This window comes from Hevea brasiliensis, chromosome 6 (assembly GCF_030052815.1).
Source record: "Hevea brasiliensis isolate MT/VB/25A 57/8 chromosome 6, ASM3005281v1, whole genome shotgun sequence".
NCBI lineage: Eukaryota > Viridiplantae > Streptophyta > Magnoliopsida > Malpighiales > Euphorbiaceae > Hevea > Hevea brasiliensis.
The window spans coordinates 1,132,627-1,151,823 of NC_079498.1; the positions used below are offsets into that span (position 1 = coordinate 1,132,627).

Genomic DNA, 19,197 nt, shown 5'->3' on the forward strand with positions numbered 1-19,197 from the left:
GCCCAGCTTCCACAGAAAATTGTGCTCAGGACAACAAGAATCAAGAACAAGAAGTCAGGTAATCGATGCACAAAATCCAACCAATATATATATATGTTAAAAAAGGGAGAGGAAATCTGTGTAAATGAGGAATCACAAGAAATCAAATGGGACACACGTTCTAAAACGTACCAGCATGATTGATTCACTTTCCATTAATATAAAAATTCCCTGGTCCCAGTAGAAAAAAAAGAAAGAATAAGGACAAAAGTATGCATATCATTCAAGAACATTGACAAGGAACACACGTTGTCTTGGTATCAAGTGGATCCAGAAAGTGGACAATCTCCTTTTGCTTTTCTATCACAAAAGCTTCTGCTATCAATCTAAAATGAAAAGGAGGGAAAATTCCAATTACTATTTAGAAAAATAAAAATATTACATGAACAGTAGCACTTACTATTTCTCAAAACTATTATAGTCAAATCTCACATTCTTCAAATTTGGACTCTCTTCATACAAATGCAGACTAGGGAAGATTCTACGCCCGAAAGTACATTACCGAAAGATATATTTCATTCCATCAATGCATTAATCAGATACAATGACTAGCATCACACCCTGCACTGTTACCAGCTTCTCAAACCAATTTAACTCTTTAGAGATTCAAAGGACAAAAAACAAAAGATATGCTACCACCATCTAAAACAAATTCACTAAAAAGTAGAGTAGGAGAGATTACTCCAGACTGGCTACTAATTAAAGACAGGTAAACAAAAATGTTCACTGTTTAATCATTCAACTATGACAAAGAAAACTCCTCACCATTGCAAACACTCAGTATTAGATGGGACTGAGATAATTAGCAAATCTACCTGTCATCAACAGAAACAAGGCATAAGTCTCTAGATATATACTTCAGTGAATACGGAAATGCAATTGAACTCGGCATGTAAAGAAGATAATCTTGATGCTTTTTATATTTTCTGCTATTTGCAATCATTGTTTTACATGAAAATACAAATATTTGTTTCTGCTACTTAAATTGAGAGTAAACTGCATCCTATCCAGCTCAGTAAGCTGACAACTTCATATCTGAACCATAGCCAGTTTTAATTCATTTCAATTCTTTCAACGGAGCTAAATCCACTTGTTAGATCTTTTACTATATGGTATAATGGGTAATGCCAAATCAAAGCTAATAAATCCCCTACTTATGCAAACAGAATCTCACCAGTTTCAAAATGTTTTGAATTTCTAAAATACAATTGGTAAATTGCTTGATCTCTTAATAACAGAAAGTCACTAATCTTTCTAAGTATATGGCACTTTGGTACTTGCACCGAAACCAGAGGAAGCGTTAAAGCCTCCATTAATTCATGGACTAAGAAAGTTGTTCTTAAAATAGTAATTTCCTTAATGCAAATGGTTGGTGCCCAAATTTCAAAGATAGGAAAATCCATAGACTGGCTCTTTCTAGGGATATAAGTAGCAATTTATATAGGAGAAAAAACTGACAAATCATGATCGTATTCTTTTTCCTATTGAAGTTAATCAGCATTTTAAATAATTTGTTAGCAACTAGGAGTTTTTTCTTTCTATGTTATAGACTATAATCTTCTTGTTCCAGATCCCTGATTCATAACAATGCATTGTTTTCACAATTCTGCTCTTTAACTATTTAACTTTTGTCAACTCAACTATGCTTTCTTTATTCTATTCTTTCCAAGGCAACCATTATGAGTGGAAGCAAATGTGAGAACTTCTTAATAAAAAGAGAGGACTTCTTAATGGCTTCTTTCCTAAGCATTTTGCATTATGGATGCATTATTTGATACCCAAAAAAGAAAGGAAATAGATCTCATGTTTTCCCATTTTCATTGTTCTTTTTCCGCTTCACCCAAAATTTACCCATTCCACAACTATTTCTTTCAAAATTATATTTATCATCCTAAGCAATCCATTCATGCAAGTTATACAATCAGTTCATGTACTCCATTATTCCCTTATCCAACAATGATTTAAATTTTGGAGCTATTATAAAAGGCCATATATTTCATCATCTTCTATTCAGCAGTTTTACTAAATTATTGCAGTGTGAACATAAACCTGGGCAAATTATGGATCATAAGCATTGATACTCACTTTTTTAAAATTCATTTCCACCTGTGAATTAAAGTACCTTTCCTAGTACCTCAGGAAATTCCTATGCCTTCATTAAGCAAGCATCCATAATCCACATTTAGAATCCTAATTCCTGAGTACTACTATTACCATATATTTTTTTTTTCATGTTGACCACTTACAACCTCACATCCTATTGAGCATTCCTTAACAGTGATAGGTATGGAGGAATTCATATTCAAAAATAAGAAATCTTCCTTCAAATTTTAATAGCATTCAACATAATTTCACATAGTTAAGATAGTCTAATAATTTAAATTGGCTGTTCGCTACTAATTTTTCTCAATCATCAAAGATTGAACGCTATGTCAAGAATTCATAAATAATATCAACATGCAATTGCATATTGATTAAGAATAAAAACCATCAGAGTTGCTCATGCAAGAGAAAGAAAGAGAGAGACCTTTGGCGGAGGTGCTGAGTTCACTGGGGAGCTTGGAGACAAGGCAAGAGGAAGCGATTGCACTATGGACGGGCAAAAGTGAGCTCAATTCTCGCTGAACAAACCTTCCACTTTCCAATCAAATACCACAATATTAGATCATACAGAAGGAATACACGCATAAGCATAACAGAAGTTGCAAATGTTGAAAATGCAAAGAAGAAGAAGAATCTAGAAGACAGTTACATTGGAGAAGGAGTGGAAATTCGGGACTGGCGGAGAGTCAAACTGGTACAAGTCCATGAACGTATCAAAGTTGATACAGGGATTCTTGTGGTTGCTGATTCCATTGCATTAGTGGCTCTCCATGTTGCACGCATCAATTTAGAGGTGTATCTCCCTGCAATTGCCCAAGCCGCCATTTTTTTTGCTCTTTCTGTATCCATGTTAACTAAAACCTCTATAAAACCCCATTTCCAATTCCCCGTCTTAGGAGCCATTATCTGAGTCCAACCCAATCAACCAGCTTTATTTTATTTTTTTTTGTTTTACAACTTTTCTAATTTAAGCCTGAATTTAGACTTCACCGTCAATATAATCCATCAGTAACAATATCTGAATTTTAATAAAAAAAAATTATAAAATTGACATATACTTACCTACATCTCAGCCTATTATTTAAAATCACAATAAATTCTAAATAATAAGTCTTTTTTAAAATTATAATATATCATTGAGCACTTAAATATTGTACATTATGATCACTGCCAGTTTGAGGATGCCTGTAATTTAATGCTAAATTATCAATTTCAAGTTAATATTGACACTAGATGTTCACCATTAAAATTCTTCATCATCTACTGTTGATCTTGTAATGGGTATAGACCATCTTCCCAAGTGAGCAGTGTAATTTATGCACCGGATGACCCCTCTTCCAGTGGCTCCATCAGGGAAGTCCAAGACACTAATACTCCCAGCGTCGAGATGAAATGATCCCATCCAGTCCTTGGTCAGATTCAGGCAGTGTGACACCAGTGCTATGTGCATTGCAGGATGACCAACTATGACAACAATCTTTTCTGGCTCAGATTCATCAGATAACTCATTCAACAAAGATTTCCAGGCTTTCCCAGACCGATCCCAGAGAGCTAAAAGTGCCTCATCCTCAAATCTATTCAAAAAACCAGACTGATATGCCACCGCCTCATTTGCATCCTATGGAAATTACAAAGACGTACACTGAAAGTAAGCTAAAATACTCCATTCTCCCAATGCCCCTATAAATAAATAAATAAATAAATAAAGCCAAAATAGGGGAATCTTGGTTCCTCATCTTTAATTTGCATCAACACATTGGAAAGCATTGACATCATGCATGCATTCATCTGAGACTATGGCGCCCTAGTACTTGGCATGCCAGCAAGTTTCAATTTACACTTGCAATTCAAATAGGCAAATATTAGGTTATCATAAGCACAGAAACCCACATCATAGATATTCACAAAAAGGAAAAAAAAAATTTTGTGAATATTCTATATCTTCACCATGAAATAGTAGACAGAAGACAAAAATGGCTCCCACAAAAAATTACTCAAATTAAAGTATCCATAAATTTGTCTTGTTATTCTTGCCTTATTCGATTGATGTAGGATGTCTCCGACATCAAGGTCCTCCATTTTTTTCATTTCTACATATCGTGGCACACAATCAGCACCCAAACAATCTGCTGCTTCTTGCACCTAATGAAGATAGCCAGTTGCAGTTAGAAAAAGGACAAAAGTGGAATCAATATATTATCTTGAAGAAAGAAATTTAATTTTCCAGCACACAAAAAGCAACCCACTAGATACACCTTCCCAGTTTTCCCATCATGAGCATATAATAGATTGAGTGGAATATAATGACTCAAGAATGTGGAGCAAGAGCTTACTCTGGAGATGGCCATGGCTGTCTCAAAACAAGCATTCTTAGGGCTGCTGACTATAGTGTTTACTTTAAGATCAAGAAGAAGCTCTGCAGCTTTCTGGGACTGTTGAGAATCCGCAAAAGAGATTCAGGATACAGAATTGTAACCAAATTATTTTACACACTTTTATAAGGATGATGTACCTGTATAATTCCTAGCATATTCATTGACTGATTAGGAAAACGAGCCTGTGAAACATTGAAAGGGATTGATCATAACCCATATATTTATAAAGACAAACCAAAATGGCAGTACAATATTAGATAAGGTTGCATTGACTCTCCATGAATCATATTTAACTGAACGCAACATGATGTTCTCATACTCAATGCAGTACAAGTTTAATTACTGATTTTCATGAAAAGAGAAAACCAATTCACTCCTACATCATAGATAAGCCACTACTCTTCTTTATGTGCTTCCGGTGCATGCCTGCTTATGCATTTTCAGAGTAAACACAATTTTAAGCCAGTGACTGTTCCAAATCCAAAACGAATTTAAAGACTGATTAGCTTCCTTTGACAATCAAACCCAAATCTAATAAACATAACTAAGAAAAAAGGTGAACTTGACATAAGCAAAAACAAATTAAACATTGCTTTGGGATGGTTTCAAACCTCTGTATCACCCTGCAAGGTTCCATGACAAACAAGTATGATCTGCCTACTGGTTTTTCTGCCCCCAGAACTTCCAGCAGCAACAGGTGAACTCGGTGTCTGTATTAACATTGCAAGGAAATTTAATAGTGAACAGAAATCAATTCTTACTATGTTCATGCAGTTGCTGCTAACATATCAAAACCTCAATCCTAATGTAAGTACATAATAGTTTGGTTGTATGCAGTTCATCAATCATCTGTTGAATTAGCTAGAAGTATTTTCCTCTAACAAAGTCTTAAATAAGCAAAAACTTAACATCCCAATTAGATTCAGAAATTATTTATGGAATTGTCTTTCATTGTCTAACAACAGACGCCCAATACTCGTGTTTAAACATTAAATAAAAACAAAGTAAAACCAATTTAACATGACAAGCATACAACCACTTGAGAAAACAAAAATTGGTTAGTTCTGATATTAAAACAACTACATCAAGTTCTGGCCCAAATAGACATTGGATATTACCAATTCCAGCCTTACTTCCACATGTTAATAATAGCGTTTCATATCAGTTTTTATCATGAAACACATACGTACCTGATTCAAACGATTAAGACATATATAGGGCGACCCACCCTCAGCTCGCGGGGTGAAATCCAGCACACTCACACCACAATTGCTCTGAAGTAAAATCCTGAAATACTTAGTTCCCAATCCTGATAGTAGACAAACGAGAGAGAGAGAGAGAGAGAGAGTAAATCCAAAATGACAATCCTAAAACTTTAGGTTCAGCATGAAAGTACAAGAGAGAAAGGGAATAGTACCAATAGCTGTTGCAACCAAAGCCTGATTAACAGCATTGTGAGCAACCACAAGAACAGACCTGCTATCATGGGATAGGATTTGATTCCAGCAGTTTCTAGCTCTCGCCCACAATTCCCTCACTGGGTAATGTCCATCAATGTTGAAATTTGCAGCGTCTACCTGCCATTGACGATAAGCTGCACCAAACTTCGCCTTCCCCTCATGCTTTAGAAGGCCCTGAAGTCCACCCACAATCTCAGCAACTAAAATAACAATTTTTTTTTTCTAAAACAAAAAATAAACAAATAAAAGGAAGATACTTGAAAGGAATAGAGGTCGATCTCTCTCAAATCAGAATCTGTAACGATTTCCTCCTTGCGAGATCCCCAAATGATTTCAGCTGTTCGTTTCGATCGAATCAATGGGCTGAAATCACAAATCAGTAGAAGCGATTATGAGAAACAAAAATAAAGCAAAACGGCAGGTCCAATCCTAATAAAACGACAACGAACCTACTGAAGCAGACATCGAAGGAATCATCAATAAGCATCTGACGCGAGGTCTCAGCCTGAGCCTCGCCTTTCTGAGTCAAAACCGATAAGTTAGAGCTTCCTTGGATCCTTCCTTCAGCGTTCCACGTGCTCTGCCCATGGCGCACCAAGACTACTCGTTTAGCCGCTTTAATCGAAGGAAACGGCGCCGAAGAGTAAAGCTCGGAGCTCAATTCTCTATCTTGCGGAGCTTTCTCGACCTCTTGGACGGTAGAAGAAGAGCGGACTGTGAAGCTTCTATGGCGGAAGACCAGACGGTTGTGGAAGGGAAGAGAGGGTGAGAGTGAAAACATTTTTCCTTCTGTTTTTTTTGGCGCTAATTGTTTCAGTTTTGTGGTTAGAGGTGACCGTTGTTTCTGATGAGCTGGAAGGAGGCAATACAGACATGATGCGAATGACACGTGTACAGAAGAGTTAACATATATTTTTTTTGTTAATTTACATCTGAATCCCTAATATACAGAAAAACCAACACATTAATTCCTGATACATTTTTATTATAATTTAATCTTAAGTTTAATTTTAATAAATTAATATTTATCATTAATTATTTTTTAATTTAAAATAATTTAATTTTTAAAGTTTTATCTTATTAATAAAATATTCTTTACATCTAAATTTTATATTTAATAATTATTTAATTTATATTAATTATATAAAATTATTTAAAATAAATTTATATAATTATTTAAATATAAATAAATATTTATATAATTATAAAATTTAGATTCAAGGTCTATTTTATTAATAAAATAAAATTTTAGAATCAAAATTATATTAAATTAAAAAAAATAATGATTTAACGATTAATTTAGACTGCAATGATTAATTTATTAACAAAATTAAATTCTAAAAATCAAATTGTTACTAAAAAAGAAATTCTACAGATTAATTTATAAATTCTACTATACATGAAAACTTAATTGTGAATATTCTTTTCTTTTTAACTATCAGATATTATCATGATAAACATACAACTTAACTCAACTAAATTTTTACCCCAAAAATTTAAAATCGACTATATGAATTCACTTTCTCTACTCTAAACGATTTTTAAATTAAACTCTCAAAAATTTATAATGCTTTTAAGTCATGTTATACTATATCATGATAAACATATTAAATTTAATTTTAAATTAATGTTAAAATTTTTAACATATTAAAAAATATTTTTTAATAATGTATTTCAATATATTTCAAATATATATATATATATTTTATCCAACAACTGTAATATCAAACAGTATCTACTTATTCATGTTCCTCTCTTCCTCTATGTATAAGTTCTTCGCCTTCTGCACTTGAAGGGCAGCTATACTAAAGAGGACAACTGAAAGGGCAAAAATGACCTAGCCCCAGCCATTACATGATTGATATTGAAAGACGTGGGCAACTGCAAGTACAAGTGCTGAAACCCCTCTACAAATACTCCGCCTTCCCACACAAGAATGAAAAGAAAGAGAACAAAAGAGAAAAGAACAGAACATATAAACCAGTAACAAAATCACTCCTCCATTGCATGGTTTTCCTCTGTTTGCTGTTGGGAGACCTTGACCTTGATCTTGGGCAATGTGAGAGATGGATCTTGAGCAAGAACTGAAGGAGGTTTGACCAAGTGGATACTCTGCTCCAATTCCTTTGCCGCCTCTCTCCGCTCCTTGCTTTTCTTGACCTTCATCCTGCACAGATTTTCAATTTATTACGAGATTAAGTAAAATGTCTTTAGCCCTTCCTTTATAGTAATAATAATAATAACAGTGGAGAGAATGTAAAACCTCTTTTCAATGTGTTTGGCTTCCCTGTTAGATCTGACTTTATCAATCTTCTTAATAGCCTTCAGAGTATTCTCAGCAAGATTCCTATCATATCTCTCAGGCCTATTCCTCTTTCTCTCAAACTCAAAGGTTGAATCCTGGGCAAGGAAGAAAGAAATGAGCAATGAGAGAGAAGGCAGAAAAGAGTTTTTTTTTTTTCTCCTCAACCTAGATAACAAAAGGATGATTATTAATTAATATGCAAGATCATCACTAAAAAAGTAAGTGAAAGCAAAGAAAGTCTCTTAACCTGTGTCATGTCCTTTCCATGCAAACGCCGGTAGGCCTTGGTCCATTTTACCTTGCGGGGGTTTCTCTTCATTTTAAAGTTTTTGTGGCATTTGGATCTACAAAATCGAAAAATCTGTAGAAAGATTGGTAATCAGAAACTTGGACAACAAAAATCACCTTCAAAGATGACAGACTCAGGTTTTCTTGGAATGAATGTGATCGCAAGATTACTAATAAGTTGAAAGGAAAATTTTACCGTACAGTCATACGACCAGCCATGTTATATAGTAGTGAGTGTTGGGCAATAAATGAGCCGTATGTGTCTAAGATGAAAGTTTCGGATATGAGAATGTTAAGGCAGATAAGTAACCATACTAGACTAGATAAAGTCCGTAATGAGAGTATTAGAGAAAATGTAAGAGTGATGCCAATTGAGGATAAGTTGAGAGAAAGGAGATTGAGGTTGTTTGATCATGTGAAACGTAGACATACGGAAACTCTAGTCAGACAAGTAGAGCATATTAGGTTAGAGGATAGAAAGAAAAGAAGGGGTAGACCTAAACTGACTTGGAAGAGAGTAGTATAACATGACCTAGAAGCATTACAAATTTTCGAGGATTTAATTCAAAATCTTTTAGAGTGGAGAAAGAGAACCATATAGCCGACCCCAATAAATTTTTGGGATAAAAACTTAGTTGAATTGAGTTGAGTTGAGTTGAGTTGAGTTGAGTTGGCAACATAGATGAACAATTGGCTAGATTCAATTAGAAGATGAGGATTATGAAACATAACTCTTCTCAAGCCATAATCTAATCCATTAGTAGCGAAAATTATAGATAGAAAACAAAACTGATAAGCAATTTAACGGTCAAACTTAAACATACTAGAGACAGTTAGTGATCAAATACCTGATTCGGACAACCTTAAATCAGGTTCATAAATTTAATTTCATAATCATTGTATAGAATACACATTTCCAAGGATTTAACCCAAAATCATTTAGAGTGGAGAAAGCGAATCTATATAGCCGACCCCAAATTTTTAGGATAAAAGCTTAGTTGAGTTGAGTTAATCATTATATAGAATGCATTCTAAGTGAAGGTAACAACAATCAGCTTGACCTCACATACAGTTAAGGGTTCAAGAAAATAAAAGTTCAAACAAATCCTAAACTTATAAATGAATAATTTCAGGTACAATGAGACTCATCCTTTTCAAACTACCAATTTAATTACAAATACTAAGACTGGCTTATAATGTGACTTCAGCAACAAACCATACAGTTAATCCATCTGGCTAGACCAACCAAACTCACAAGAAACAATTTCATGCTTATGCAGGAATGGTGATCAGTTACCTTAATGGACCACCAGTACAACAGTAATTCAATCTCAAATTGATCCAACCAGAATCATGTACCTTGAGTTAAGAAAATTTCATTTTTTGCAACATTTAGGCAACAACAAAGAAGTACATGGCAACCAAATGCCTGCAGTACACAGCACAATAATGGATGTGAAATATTTACCTTGGCATCATTACGGACAAACTGTATACCATGTCCCGGGTATACAGTAGAGGAGCAGAACCAACACTTCTCTAATCTCATTGCGCCCCGGGCTTAGAGAACCCTGATTTCTAAGGAGAGAAAGAACAACATCCAGCATAAGTGCAAAATAAAATAAACATGTATAAAAACTGCTATTTCCAATCTCAAGATTATAAAAGAGAATGCATTTCCAGTGATTCAATTCAAGTTGTACAGGCCAACTCATTGATGCAAGATTGGTTGCAATATAGTGTCATCATTACGAAGAAGATGACAGGTTAACCAAATAAAATAGCAAATGTAAACAAAGGGCAGGGATCAGCTAAACGAAGAAAGAAACATGAAAATATCCTTAGCCTAACCAAATTGATCATTTAAGTATTCCTTCACTGTGCCAATTATTTAACTGATGACTTGAGCATTTTGCTCTGTTAGTTACTATGAAGCTCATCCAAGAAACAACACATTGCCAAAACAAGCTCAAATGAGAATATCAATGTGGGGTTTAACTTAACCACATAAACATGCCAGGGACTCAAAAGTTCAAAACAACTAGCAAAACAAAAAGGGTATGCCCCAGCTAGAAGCACAATTATGGGTTTTTAGATGTATTAGATCCCACAAAAATCATCACTTCCTCCCTTCTTTTAGTTAAACCTAAAAACATCTGCTTAACCCTATAAATTTTTATTTTCAGCAAATTATTTTAGATGTCTAGTGCCAGAGTCAAGGAAACATAGATAAAAATCTAAAATTCAACCACAATCATCGTCTATAACTCAGAAAGATGTAAATTTTGCTATTTCCCAAATCAATATCTCGCAAAAGTCATTCATTTAGAACACTATATTCATCTAGTCACACATACCAAATCCCATAAAAAATTTAAAAAAAAAATCTGTTCAAGCAAATTATAAAGACTACAGCATTCAAGCAAAACCAAAACTGAATTAATAAAATCTGTTCTCATCGAAAAAAAAAAATCATGATATTCACAGTACCAAACAAAGAATTTCAATAGCGGTAATTACAAGAGGAACAAAAAGGGAGGGAGATAGAGTAGCCTTACAAGTTAGGGTTTGCCTGTTTACGGCATCCAGGGCTGTGAACTGTGATTTTAGGGTTTAAGGAAGAAATGGGCTTACAAAGTCGATTGTAGACAGAGATAGTCTTGGGTGTTGTACTCCGACCAAATATCCTGCACACAGGCCCAAAACAGTATGTATATCCCAAATGCCTAATACTAATGAAATGATATGACATTTGTACTCAAAAGGTCGAATAATAATTTTTTTATTAATTAATTTTTCAAATTAATCTCATAATAAGTTTTATTAATTTTATTATTTTGAATAAAATATTTTTTAATTTCTTCTATTAATTTATGAAGTAATTTAAAATAAGATTTAAATATAAAAATATTTATTTAACTGATTTAATGAAATAAAAAATTTTAAATAATATATTTTCCATAATTCACATAAAAAATACTGTAGTTGCAGTCAATAATTTAATTTAATAATTATTAAATTTATTTTCATATGAGTTTAAATTTTTTATAATCATATCTAATAATTTTTATGAAAAAATAAATTAAAACCACAAGTTCAAAGTGGTTTGGCTGGTAATGTAAGGTAGGGTCAACTTAACTAGTTGATATTGAATATTGATACCCATCATTTTCAAAACCAAACGGCCACATGATTCTGCTTTGCCATTCAAGCCAAAACTAGCCGTTGCTATCAATCCCTTGAGCTTGAGGTGGTGGTGGTGGTGGTGGTCTTCTTACTCCATCAAACCCAGTTTGCAAAAGTCCTTTTCTTTAATTTTTAATTTGATCAATTGTTTTGTGGCTTGGATTTTATTTTATCTTATTTCTCCACATGGCCACTTTGTTCCACCAATGTAATTTGTTTATCCTTCCAACTTGGATTTTCGACATTTCTAAAAAACTAAAATAAAGAAAATCATTAAAAAAATTTGAAGTATAATACATTTTTTGTTTTTTTTTTTTTTTTTTTTTTTGTCTAATGAGTGTCTTTAAATCACTTATTAAAAAGTGATTAAACTTTCTTTTTTTTATTATTTTAAAATTTTGTTGGTTGTAATAAAAGATTAATGATAAATTAAACAATGCTTATTCTATATAGTCTAATGATTAAAAGTATATTATTCACGTAATAAAATTAGTTCAAATCTCTATGATGACAAAAGTTTTCAAATTCGATTAATTTTTTCCGACCCTGATTTTGTGTGAGGCAAAGACAATAAAACATTCTCTCATTTCGAATTCTCATAACTTGCTCTGCATAGTAATATATTATTAACTTTTTTATTAAAAAATAATTAATTTTTACATATTATATATTCATCCTATTCGGTTTCTCCGACGAAGAAATCCCTACCCTAACCCTGAACTCATGTGAGGTGGAGATGAAAGAGTGATTCTGCCTCGTTGCCATTTCTACAAATCCTCATTTTTTCAACTCCTATAATTATGATAATAATAATAATAAATTAAGCATGGTTTGTGATAAAAAAAAATTTATCACATAAGTAAAATTCTTTACTAATGAAATTAGATAAACTCAAATAACTATTGCTTAATTAAGATACTCATTAGAAAAACCCTTAATTGATTTTTCTTCATTAAAATTCATTCAATTTTGATGTAAATACGTTATTTTATCAAAATCAATGATTTTTATTTACAATAATTTAAGAAAAGCGAACCATGAATTGAATTTTTTGTGATATTTTTAATAACAGTGAAAGTAAATAAGATAACATTTTATGTATAAGAAATACAAAATAATTATGTTTTATTTTAAAAATTATAATATATCTTTTTTGAGTTTTTAAAATTTCATCACGTATCGTATTTAATATAATTTTTAATAATTTTAACAATAAATATATTTATAACATATTTTTTATCAAACATATTAATTACTTATCAAATACTTATAAATACTTTAATTAAATATATAATTACTAATAATTCTAAATGCTTATAAGCTTGTATTAATTTATAAGAACTTTGTACTTTTAACTTTTATAAGGTAAGCCGAATACCCTTTAAATCAAGTGACGAGAGAGATAAACTTACCTTAATTAGTGTTGCTATAGCATTGAGTTAGAGATCCAATAATGAATAAAATGCCTTAGCAACATTTAACATGTGAAATAATCCAAATGATTGATGAAAATCCCCTGTACCTGTAGTGGGCTTTTGCTTCTGCTGAAAGAAACTTTCTGTAATGTATGTATGTATATAAGCAAGTTATTTGAGCAGCATCAAATGGGAAAGGGAAATGAAAATTTTCCACCACTAAAGCATAAGCTGGAATTGCATGGATTTATCTGAGAAAAAGATGACAATACACATGTGAATTTTTATGATAAGTTAGCTTCAATATCTAATCATCCTAAACCCTTTTGCAGGGTATGTTTTTGTCCTTGGTTCACAACCTTCCCACTTGCTTTGCCATGCCCATGAAACTTATATTATCATCATTTTATTGGCTTCTGTTAATTAATTAAAAAAAAAAAAGAAATCCCTAATTCATTTTTTCCTTGTGGTTGAAATTTTATAATTTAAATTTTTTATGATAAATTTAAATAAAATATTTTTCATAAGATAAAAAAATATTTAATTTGTTCAATAAAATATTAAAAAATTAAAAGTTAAATATTACCATTATAAATTTTAACAGTAATTATTAACTTACTTTCTTGTTAATTTCATGCCAAAAGCAGACTAATATTTAAAGCCAAAAGAAAGAAAAGCTTGATTGGGTTAGGGTTAGCACTTTGTGTGATTGCTTTTTCACTTTTGTCACCAGAAAACTATGTTGATCAACTCCACCGCCCTTTAAAACCCCACAAGATCTTGATCTACGTCAATCTCCAGTGGCAGCAGCAGCTTCTCTACCTCCTGCATGCAAAGGTTTTGATTTTTCTCTTTGCTTTTGTATTAAAGTTAATTACACTTTCCCTCCTACTTTTACTTACAAATTAGGTCCCATATATGTAAGATATATAAACGTTTTAAATTTTATGTGAATGATTTATTTTTAATTAAATTTTTAAAAATAAAATGTATACTTAACTAAACTTTTATTCTAAAAATTTAGAGTTGACTATATGTATTCTGTTTCTCCACCCTAAATGATTTTTTGTTAAATCTTCGAAAATGTGTAATACTTTTAGGTCATATTGTACTACTCTCCTCCCAGTCAGTTTAGGTCTACCCCTTCTTTTCTTTCTATCCTCTAACCTAATGTGCTCTACTTGTCTAACTAGAGTCTCCGTTTCACATTACCAAATCACCTCAATCTCTCTTCTCCCAACTTATCCTCAATTGGCACCACTCTTACATTTTCTCTAATACTCTCATTACGGACTTTATCTAGTCTAGTATGGCCATTCATCCATCTTAACATTCTCATCTCTGCAACTCTTATCTTAAACACATACGACTCATTCAGTGCCCAACACTCACTACCATATAATATGACCAGTCGTATGACTGTACAGTAAAATTTTCCTTTTAACTTATTAGAAATCTTGCGATCATATAAAACTCCTATGACACGTCTCCACTTCAACCATCTGACTTTAATCCTATGACTAACATTCTCCTCAAATCCCTCTTCTACTTGAAAGACTGAGTTTAGATATTTAAAGTGATTACTTTGAGACAGTACCACTCCATCAAAGTTAACTCCTTCCTTTTCACTAGTTTGACTTTCACTGAACTTGCAATGCATATATTATGTTTTCGTTCTATTTAACTTAAAACCCTTTGACTCTAGAGTACTTCTCCAAAGTAAATTATATAATTTATAAAAAAAATTATTATACAATCACTACAATATAATGGATCTAAGGCAATAATAAAAAATTACTACTTTATATACTCTAACCACAGTCATAAGTTAATGGTAATGATTTGAAAATCATTATTTTTATCTTCGTTACTGTATCATAAAACAGCGGTTTAATTATGTTTTCACAACAAATAAAAATTATTAACTTGAACAGATATAAATTATTATTATTGTTTTAACAGTTTTAGTAGCATTTTATTAAAATTTTAATTTTATTTATCAATCAATTTGTAATGGTTTTAAACAATTGCAAAATTATTACTTTATATATATAAAGACAATAATTATAAATTATTATAGAATAATTGTTGCCATAAATCTAAAATGCAATTGTGAATATTATTTAATTGTAAAAAAATTGAAATTTTTTCTATTTTGTTTATAATTTGGTCAAAATCTCTTTCAAGGAGGGTAGGTGATTTACCTTTTTATTATTTTTTTCTCTATCTATTTGAAGTTTCTCTTTACGATTATTTTCTTTATTTTTAAGAGTATTGTTTATATATATATATATATATATATATATATATACAATAATTATAAATTATTATAGAATAATTGTTGCCATAAATCTAAAATGCAATTGTGAATATTATTTAATTGTAAAAAAATTGAAAATTTTTCTATTTTGTTTATAATTTGGTCAAAATCTCCTTCAAGGAGGGTAGGTGATTTACTTTTTTATTATTTTTTTCTCTATCTATTTGAAGTTTCTCTTTATGATTATTTTCTTTATTTTTGAGAGTATTGTTTATATATATATATATATATATATATATATATATATATATATATATATATATATATATATATATATATATTATGGAAATGTGTTTATTAATTTTAAATTATTATTGATCAATTTGGGTAAATAGAAGCAGTATCATAAAAGATTGTAATAATTATAATAATACTAAAAAAAGTTAAAATATCAAAAAAAATTAATAATCGTGTATAAAAAATCTTTTTAGAATTTTTATTTTATTTTATAAGATTAAATCACATTTTTTTGATATTATTATATATTTAAAAAAATGTATAGTTATGAAACCATTTATTTTTCATGCAATAATTGTTTAACAAAGACAATATTATCATTTATTATTAAAAACAAATTTGCAAAATTGATTGAGAGATAAATAAACTATAAATGCAATACATGCAACATAAGCATTACTTTGGATTTGTCTCTATTATTATACTTAGATTAAAAAAATTAATTTAAAATGATGAGTGTGTATTTAAATGAATAAATAATAATTAATTTTTGAGATTGACCTCCAATAATTAATTTAAAGGATTTATCTATCTAACAAACACATGATTGCTGCTATCATCTTCTTATCTCTTCTTTTTCTTTTTCTTCTCTATATATATTTTTTCCTGGGTAGCTATCGGTGAGTTTTTAAAACAACAATATTATATGAACTCAACTTATCAAAACCTCCATAGTTCATTAATTTGTTAGATTAAAAAAATGGAGGTTTGAAAGTTTTGAAACATCTAAAGATCTTACGTTTTTTAGCACACATTTCTCTCAAACAATCGTATTATTATAAAAAGCCATATATTACGTTCAAAATCTTCCTCTCAAATATAGTATAAGAAAAAATTTTAAAATAGATCCTTAGTATATATAATTATTTTATTATAATTATTAATTATAATAGGTCTCAGTAGATTTTATCACAATTAATAATTAAAATATAAGGTGCATATACTATCAATTCGATTTCATATGATTATTTTCATGTGTTGCTTGACACTATAATTTTATGTCAAGTATATCATATTGAAAGTTGATAAGGAACTCTAATGATTTATAAAGTAGTGTTTGGTATAAATAAATTTTACAAAATTTTTTGAGATTCATTTATAAATTTAAAATTTTAGTATTTGGTTTAAATGAAAATTTATTTGAAATTCTTAATAATCATTTCCATGAAATTTATTATAATCAAATCAAATTGCATCGAAATTAGTAGAATTCGCAAATGAATTTTAAACTTAAAATCATATATATTTTAAGTAACCAAATTATTTCTTATTATATATCATTTGATTTGATTTTATTTATTCCAAACATAAAATTTATAAATGAATTTTATTATAAAATTTATTTACAAATCAAATAAATTTTATCATAAAATTAAATCAAATAGGGTAAAAGACTAATTACTTAATTAATTAATTATAATATTTTGATAATAATCAGTCATAAGTCGAGTAAAATCATCTTACATATGACGATTTCTTGCCTCAGTTCACTCATTTACTTCTGCCTATTTAGGTTTGGCGTAGTAACCTTTTAGCTAGGGGAGAGCAGTTTTCGGTTTAAACCAAAAAACCGAACCTAACCGATTCAATTCGGCTTTAAAATTTAATCGGTTCGGTTCAGTTTATAATTTTGATAATTTCGATTAATCGGTTCGGTTCAGTTATTTTCATAAAAAATAAAAAAATCGAACCAAACTGAAATTATTAATATATATAGGAAATCAAAGAAAATAGAACCAAACCGAATCGAACCGAATCAAAATCAAAGAAAACCGAACCGAACCTTAAGATTTTTTAGTTTTGATTTCTAATTTTTTTTTGTTTTTATGTTTAATTGTTTAGATTTAATATTAAAAATATGAAATTTTATAAATTTCGATTTGATCCGTTTAAAATCAAACCGAACCGATATTTATCGGTTCGATTTAATTTAATTTTCTCTTGTTAATCAATTTGAGTCAATTTTTAAAATTTTTAATTTTTAATTTTCAATTTTATCGATTCAGATCGATTTAAAACCGAACCGATCATTTACACACCCCTACTTTCAGCAGCAACTCGGTTGGTACTCACAGAAGTTCACTCATTTGCCTATTATTCTAATTGCCAAAATGGACCCATTTTCCAATATAAATAAGATTCTCAAAATATTTTATTTTTAGAGTTATACTTTTTTATATAACTGATTTTAAAATTTAAACTCAAAATTTTATAGTTTAAAAATAATTTTAATAATACTAAATTAAACCTTTTTAATTTTAAAATTACAAGTTTAATTGTCACGTACTTAATCTAAAACTAAAATATTGATAACAATCATGCTAATTCATTAAATTAGTATAAACAAGAGTGGAGCCCGCACTGACGTTGCGATTTTATTTTATTTTATATATTTTATATTAATATAATTAATAAAAATTATATTCAAAATTATTTAATTATATTTTTTAATAATATAAAATATTATACTTATGTCTCATAAATAAATTTTTTATCTATCGATAATTATTAAAATTATTTAATTAATTTAAATAAAATAAAATTTTAATTTTTCATTACATTATTTATGCGTATATAGTTTTAGTTTAAGATCTATATATTTAAATGTGAATTCTAATTATAAAGTAAATAATAGTAATATTAATTAAAAAAGCAAATTAATTAATCTATCTAAAATGAAGCATAATATTGTTCTTAAACTTTCACGTTCTAAATCAGAAAATTCAATTAATTAAAAAAAAAGAATAATATGTCAAAAATTTTAAAATATATCATGTAAAAATTTTAAAAAATAAAATAATAAAACAAAAATTAAAAAATTATTTTTAAAAATAAAATAAAAGTTTTTTTTTAAAATAAAGGCATTAAAAATAAGAATCTTAATTGACAAAATGATCATAATATTATTATTAGAATAATAAATTATATTTTATAATAAATAAAATTATTTTACTAAAATGAAGGGGAGCATACAGAAAAAAAAAGTGAAAGAAATAAAATAGAGGGGGAAAAGGATTCTTTTACTGTACTTTATAATAGTAAAATTTTGTACGGAAATGAGTTTATTAATTATTATATTAAATATTTATATCTAAATTTATAAAAATTTTATTATATATAATTTTAATTAATTATATATAAATTATGATATAAATATTTAATATAAAATTATAAAATTAATGTAAGGACAAATTTATATTAAATACTCATTAATATGGGTGTTAGCACTCGTAATCAATAAAATAAAAGCGTTTGGAATGGTGTAATAACGGACATGTGTTATAGAAACATCCATTATTGTATCCCTTAACCATGATTACGTGTAAATGTCTCCAAATCATATCTCTAACAGCTAACTAACTACACGTCAATAAATCCCACCGTTTTTAACGTTTTTATTGCACAATCCCGATTTTCTCGCTACATAAAAAAGGATCGGAAAATTCTTCACATGTCCGAAATTATTAGG

At 29.6% G+C, this 19,197-nt stretch overlaps 2 protein-coding genes across 8 annotated transcripts; both read right to left on the reverse strand.

Moving 5' to 3' along the window:
• Positions 1 to 158: 158 nt before the first annotated feature.
• Positions 159 to 6,809, reverse strand: LOC110642045 (probable 2-carboxy-D-arabinitol-1-phosphatase). Of its 6 annotated transcripts, XM_058148156.1 has the most exons (12): positions 6,427 to 6,809; positions 6,235 to 6,340; positions 5,935 to 6,151; positions 5,708 to 5,826; positions 5,129 to 5,227; positions 4,655 to 4,699; positions 4,476 to 4,574; positions 4,177 to 4,284; positions 2,792 to 3,760; positions 2,567 to 2,676; positions 805 to 854; positions 159 to 365 (listed from the first exon to the last, which is right to left on the reverse strand). In XM_058148156.1, the coding sequence occupies exons 1-9, from the start codon at positions 6,756 to 6,758 to the stop codon at positions 3,386 to 3,388; spliced, it is 1,500 nt and encodes a 499-aa protein (XP_058004139.1). In that variant the 5' UTR covers positions 6,759 to 6,809; the 3' UTR covers positions 159 to 365; positions 805 to 854; positions 2,567 to 2,676; positions 2,792 to 3,385. The 6 variants fall into 6 exon arrangements, with proteins under 6 accessions (XP_058004139.1, XP_058004140.1, XP_058004136.1 ...); XM_058148157.1 differs by lacking the exon at positions 805 to 854; XM_058148153.1 differs by having other exon boundaries at positions 159 to 854.
• An 890-nt stretch (positions 6,810 to 7,699) lies between these two features.
• On the reverse strand, positions 7,700 to 11,285 carry LOC110642044 (probable ribosome biogenesis protein RLP24). Of its 2 annotated transcripts, none has more exons than XM_058148158.1 (5): positions 11,129 to 11,285; positions 10,039 to 10,148; positions 8,530 to 8,643; positions 8,241 to 8,377; positions 7,700 to 8,144 (listed from the first exon to the last, which is right to left on the reverse strand). In XM_058148158.1, exons 2-5 carry the CDS (start codon positions 10,117 to 10,119, stop codon positions 7,970 to 7,972), a joined length of 507 nt encoding a protein of 168 aa, XP_058004141.1. In that variant the 5' UTR covers positions 10,120 to 10,148; positions 11,129 to 11,285; the 3' UTR covers positions 7,700 to 7,969. The 2 variants fall into 2 exon arrangements, with proteins under 2 accessions (XP_058004141.1, XP_058004143.1); XM_058148160.1 differs by having other exon boundaries at positions 11,061 to 11,136.
• Between the last annotated feature and the right edge of the window lie 7,912 nt (positions 11,286 to 19,197).